This window comes from Physeter macrocephalus, chromosome 1 (genome assembly GCF_002837175.3).
Source record: "Physeter macrocephalus isolate SW-GA chromosome 1, ASM283717v5, whole genome shotgun sequence".
Taxonomy (NCBI): Eukaryota; Metazoa; Chordata; class Mammalia; order Artiodactyla; family Physeteridae; genus Physeter; species Physeter macrocephalus.
This window is the reverse complement of record NC_041214.2, coordinates 17,959,843-17,965,698: the sequence shown is the minus strand read 5'-3', so window position 1 is coordinate 17,965,698 and position 5,856 is coordinate 17,959,843. Positions and strand designations below refer to the sequence as shown.

Genomic DNA, 5,856 nt, shown 5'->3' with positions numbered 1-5,856 from the left:
TTTGTCTAGGAATCAGACTTCTTTTCTCAGTTTGTTTGTCCGTCTGTGTATTTATATCCAGCTTATAAAGGAACGAAGCAAACATAGCACTGATAGAAAGAATCTCTCCTTCTGTGTGCTCTCCTTGACGGCTTGAACTCCCAGCCAGCTGCAATAGCCAGCCTACCAGGAATAGACCCCACTTCAAGCCCATTGACTATTTTAATGACAAGAACTTGCTAATGTGGGCACTCAAATGTAACCTTGGAAGGGAATGCTCTTCATACCAGGAAATCTTTGAGAAGGCTTGAGTTCTTGCCATAACTAAAAATCTGATGATGTATTACTGATGACTTTATCCCCAAATGAAAGCTAGCTCCCTGCTCCCATAATCCCTGGGGAGAGTCACACCGAGGAGAGAGGAATTTGGAGAGAACGTGAAGGGAAGAGACTTCAGTTTCTCTTTTGAATAAAAATGAAGGCACCCGTCTAGGTGAGTATAGAGGACACACCTTCCAGATGCTGCAGTAAGTGGCCTGTATGTCTCCTACAGCACCGATACAGTCACTGCAGCCAGTTCATAGAGGACCACAGAAAGAACAGACTGCTCACAGGGGGCGGGGCTTCAGAATGAGGAATGTAGATGTGAAATGGTCTCTCCCCCAGTTAGGCTTTGTATCCCAGCGGTGCTGACACTTCAGACTTCATTGCACATGCTGGCTTTCTCTTTAGAAAAGGGGAACAGTTCCGTTCCAGTTGACGGTGGCCTCTGTCCACTTGGTTCTGATGGCCATCTCCACTGGAGAAAACCGTCTTCCTGGCCTGCGTTCATCTTCATGTCGGACTCTTTCCCAGTGATGGGAATGAGTATCTGAGCGGGGAAACGGCCAGCATTTAGACCCCAGCCTATGTATGCCATTTTGGAGGAAGCCAGGAAGGAAGGAATGTAGGATGGGTGGGCAGGAGTTGGGCTCAGTAAGCTGTGTTCCTAGAGCTGGCTAACCAGAGGGGGATTCTAGTAGGTGATGGTGTTTAGAGTCGCCCCATACAAAACACGACCGTGATAACCTGGGTGGTTGTAGGTTTTGGAAGCGGAATATTGATGACATGTAATGGCATGGTCCAGCACCAGATGGGACACATAGAGCCGGGTGTAGGTCACCGGATGTTGTCAGGAAAAGCAAGTAAAGAGAGAGCTTACCACTTTTCAATGCTTCCAAGAGTACCTTTGCATTTTGGGGTGAAGGGCAAAGTATTCTCATGAGGTAGTCAAGAACGGAGTTCCGGGCCCCGGTTGGTCTCAAATGACATTTGAGAGGGTACTTAACATCTCTCAGCCTCATTTACTCAATTAGAAATCATTTTTTGGCCACTTCAGTTTCCTCTATGTAAAATAAATATCATAGTATCTACCTCAGATGACTGTTAGGAGAATTTAATGGGATAATGTATGTAAAGTTTTCAGCACAGCGCCCGGAACAGAACGCTTGCCGTGCATGTGAGCTAATAAAAACAAAAACGAAAAACGATGCTTTCCTCGAAGAAGAGAGTAAAGTAGAAACAGTCATATATTTTGAGGAATGTATTGTCAATGTCCCACTAAATGAAACGGGCTCATGTATATCTATATATCTATATAGAGACTTCTCATAAGTAAAGAAAAAGAATTAGGAGTTACGCAGATAAAGCAGTCACTAAGATACTTTTCCAAATCCAGTCATAGTAATGAAAAGTTGCCTAACACCAGACCTGTGATACTAAATGCAAAGAGTCAGACATCAAATCTGCAAGGCTCCATCTATGGTGCCGAGGTACCAGATACAGCCTCCCAGTCTCATCACGGTTTTTTCCTTGTCCCAAAGGCCAATGTTGAAAGACATCTTAAGATTAGTCTTTTTTCCTCATGGGTTTAAAAATATATGGTAGGAATTGAAATGGATTGTGTGGTCACCCTTGGAGCAGAACCTGTAAGGTTTGCTGGGACTGTGCCTTCGTTATCGTTGCTTTCCTAGTGGCTGGCTCTTAGTAGGCCTCAAAAATGCTTTTTGAACTAATCTGAACACAAATGCCCTCTCAGTTTCGTTACTAAGTCCCAGGATGATTGATCATCGGATGTTTGTTCTTGGGATAGAATAGACTAGTTGGAACCCCCCTGCCCCGTCCCTTTGTTTTTCTAGTTCTTTCCTTGGGCATTACATGCCTTATGCTCACCGATAGAAGACCCCAGGGAAGACTTTTTTGGAAATCTGACTCTCAACCTTTTGTTTTTTTCTCTTACCTAAAAGTTGTCGGTTCCTCTGTGCTACTTGTAGACGCCCTGCCCTTACTTAAAGCAGGTTTAGAATTCCCACGCTACAATGCTTAGGTTAGGCCCATGGGATTGAGGCCTAGATTTCATCTCCGAGATCACACGTCTGCATCTTCCTGTAGAGCTAGCATGAGCTGTGAACCGGCAGTAGCTGCATCTCTCCGAGCACATTAAAAGGTCAGGGCACTTGGGATCTGGAATGCTTACCTATGGTAAGGTGCGCGGGCTTGTTCTGTGCGGGCTGGCCACTGTAGAAGTACAGATCAAAGAGGCCCTCCACTTTCCAGTCTGACAACAGCTGCCTGTTTGTGCTAAAAAGGACACTGTAATTTCCGTTGGTGTTGCACAGCCAAATAGGTAGCTGGGGAGTCTTCAGCACGCTGCCCACGTGCAAGGGGAGAGGGGAATGCAGACGAACACAGAGATTTGGCCACATTGTGAAAGATGCTGACATGGCACCCGGATCAAAAAGCAGCTTGGAGGCTCGGTGTTGTGCTGGGAGCTGTGCAGGGTGCAGCGTGTGAAGGAAGATTTCAAACGAAAGCTTCATCATGAATGAATTTGCATTTATGAATGGTGTGGTGGTGATGCTGCAGTTTTTCTCTGCGTGGATTGTATTTTAAAACATTTTGGGGATGGGCTCACGGAGGAGGTGGAACCATCCCAGTTCAGTTTGGGAGTGAGGTGGAGAATAAATAGATAAACTGAAATAGAAATGTAGGGGTGGAACAAGAGGACGTCAGGTGGTCTTTGTTGTTGACTAGTGTATTTACCCCCGTTCCCAAGGTAGGACAGTATTTCAATTCAGCAGGTGGTCATTCTGGCAGCACGAACCATTTAGGATACAGGAAAAAGAGACCATTTAGAAGGTGGAAATAGTGAATATTTTGAACAAAGAAAAAAGCTTCTGGGAAATAAGGGGAACACCCACACCCTCACACTCACACAGATATACATATATCTGCGTGTTAACGTGTAGATCAATTGTGAAGAGGTACTTGGAGCTGAGTGTACTAGTTTAATATTACCTATAATTTTAAGTTCACTGTTTTAATCAGCTCGTTATCTGGTTTTTCCAGGCAACTGTCAATTCAGCCTTGAATTTCCAAGTTAGTGCATTAGATTCACAAAAACACCACTCCGGGAGGTGCCGTAATAAAGGGTCCTGCACACTGCAGTAACCCCTGAGGGTATCTCGATATTATAGTGTATTTTTCTTAATGATGTCTCCCATTTTGTTTGAAGAGGCAGGGAAGCACATATTTTTAAATGCCATTGAAACTCATTAATGTTAAAAAAAAAATTTTTTTTTCTACTTAAAGAGATAAACATGAGCTACATGGAAACCCCCATCATTTTCACACGATGCCAGGGAGAGCTCTGGACCCTCAGCCCTGGCACGTCTTCCCATAACAAAAGGATTCAGTTCTGTTTCTTTTCTTCTCAGTCCTTCAAGTTGTCCTGTGTGCTCAGGAGCAAATTCTTTTGTGTGGAAAATCCAGCTTTGAGGAAATGATCACGTGTTTTGTAAACCCGAGTACTAAAGGCTAATAACTTGACATTCTGATTTCTCAATAGTTCTATTCAAATCTCTTCCTTTTTTCTAGAGTTTAAATTCTTCAGTTGTGGGTGAGTGGGTGAATCAGAGATGTTTTTGTCTTTAAGCTTTTCTCTTCAGCTACTGGAGAAAAATTATATTACTGTGTTCAAAAGAAATGACCTCAGTTTTAGTTGATAGTTGGAAAAAGGGGTGCAAGCCCAGCACCCCAGTCTGGATATGCTCATAGTAGGTGCAGGAGTTGCCTGTCTACCACACCAGCACTGGCCCCTCTAGGCTGAGTATCACATGAGCCTCTCACACACCAAACGTGGGGCGAGTTGCCCACTGGCTACGTCGGAAATAAAACACAGAGGATGTGCCATTGAAGCAGCCCCGTGTGTTTAAGTTCCAGGAGCCACCCCCAAGTTCCAAAGAACACTGTCACCATTCATAGTTATAAAGTAAGCTCTTTCTTTCTCAGGCCTTCTTGCGATGGTACCTCCTGTACTAAGGTTATGTGTAATCAAAATATGATCCCTATGACTTGGGATTGTTAAGATTGGAACACATGGATAAACCAATTAGGAAACTGAGGGTTGTTTGTAATAAAAAGCCACTCCATTTGAACTTCAGATCGATGTTCTGGCTGATTTTAAACAAACGCAATTTCCTGTAAATTATGTGTGGGTGGATGTAATAGACTGTAGGCATACATGATATTGTTTCGTGGAATCTTTGTAATGTAGGCAAAATTCAACAGGCGCTCAGATTCATACTCTGCAAAGGGCTGACACCACACTGTTGTGGTTTTATGCAACAATGCAATGGTTTTCTTTTCTGAACTCAAAGCTACTCAAGATTTTATTAAAGTAGGAGGAAAATGAAGTAGTCACAAATATAACAATCTCCAGCACCCAAAGTGACCATCCAGAGACCCCACACTAAGCAGGCAGAGTCCTGCTTGCCTTGACAGTTTCTGGTCAAGAGGAAAATATCTGTCACAGCACTTTGGGTTTTAACTCCAAGGAGTGAGCCTTTGGATTACAGCTGAGAACATACCTGGTTTAAAGGGAGTCCCACAAAACCAAAACTGAGCACCTCCCAATGGAACCCAGCCAAATATGCTCCTTTCACTCCTCTGAGCACCATGTAATGTTTGACTGGAATCTTCTGTTAAGAATTTGTATTGAGAGTTCAAGATGGCGGAGTAGAAGGACGTGTGCTCACTCCCTCTTGCGAGAGCACGGGAATCACAACTAACTGCTGGACAATCATCGACAGGAAGACACTGGAACTCACCAAAAAAGACACCCCACATCCAGAGACAAAGGAGAAGCCACAATGAGATGGTAGGAGGGGCGCAATCACAATAAAATCAAATCCCATAACTGCTGGGTGGGTGACTCACAAACTGGAGAACACTTATACCACAGAAGTCCACCCACTGGAGTGAAGGTTCTGAGCCCCACGTCAGGCTTCCCAACCTGGGGGTCCAGTAAAAGGAAGAGGAATTCCCAGAGAATCAGACTTTGAAGGCTAGCGGGATTTGATTGCAAGACCTCAACAGAACTGGGGGAAACATAGACTCCACTCTTGAAGGGCACACACAAAGTAGCGTGCACATCAAGACCCAGGGGGAAGGAGCAGTGGCCCCACAGGAGACTGAACCAGACCTACCTGCTAGTGTTGGAGGGTCTCCTGTAGGGGCGGGGGGTGGCTGTGGCTCACCACGGGGCAAGGACACTGGCAGCAGCAGTTCTAGGAAGTACTCCTTGGCGTGAGCCCTCCCAGAGTCTGCCATTAGCTCCACCAAAGAGCCAGGTGGGCTCCAGTGTTGGGTCGCCTCAGACCAAACAACCAACAGGGAGGGAACCCAGCCCCACCCATCAGGAAGCTTGCACAAGCCTCTTAGATAGCCTCATCACCAGAGGGCAGACAGCAGAAGAAAGAAGAACTACAATCCTGCAGCCTGTGGAACAAAAACCACATTCACAGAAAGTTAGACAAGATGAAAAGGCAGAGGGCTATG

The 5,856-nt window shown here is 45.1% G+C and overlaps 1 protein-coding gene across 1 annotated transcript in view; it reads right to left on the bottom strand.

The window, feature by feature from the left end:
• Positions 1-707: 707 nt before the first annotated feature.
• The window catches only part of MINDY4B (MINDY family member 4B), a 49,416-nt gene continuing 44,267 nt past the window's right edge, over positions 708-5,856 (bottom strand). The window contains exons 11-12 of the mRNA XM_028490843.1: positions 2,495-2,667; positions 708-850 (exon numbers count right to left, since the gene is read on the bottom strand). Coding sequence (XP_028346644.1) covers positions 708-850; positions 2,495-2,667 — 316 coding nt within the window. The remainder of the gene's footprint in view (positions 851-2,494; positions 2,668-5,856) is intronic.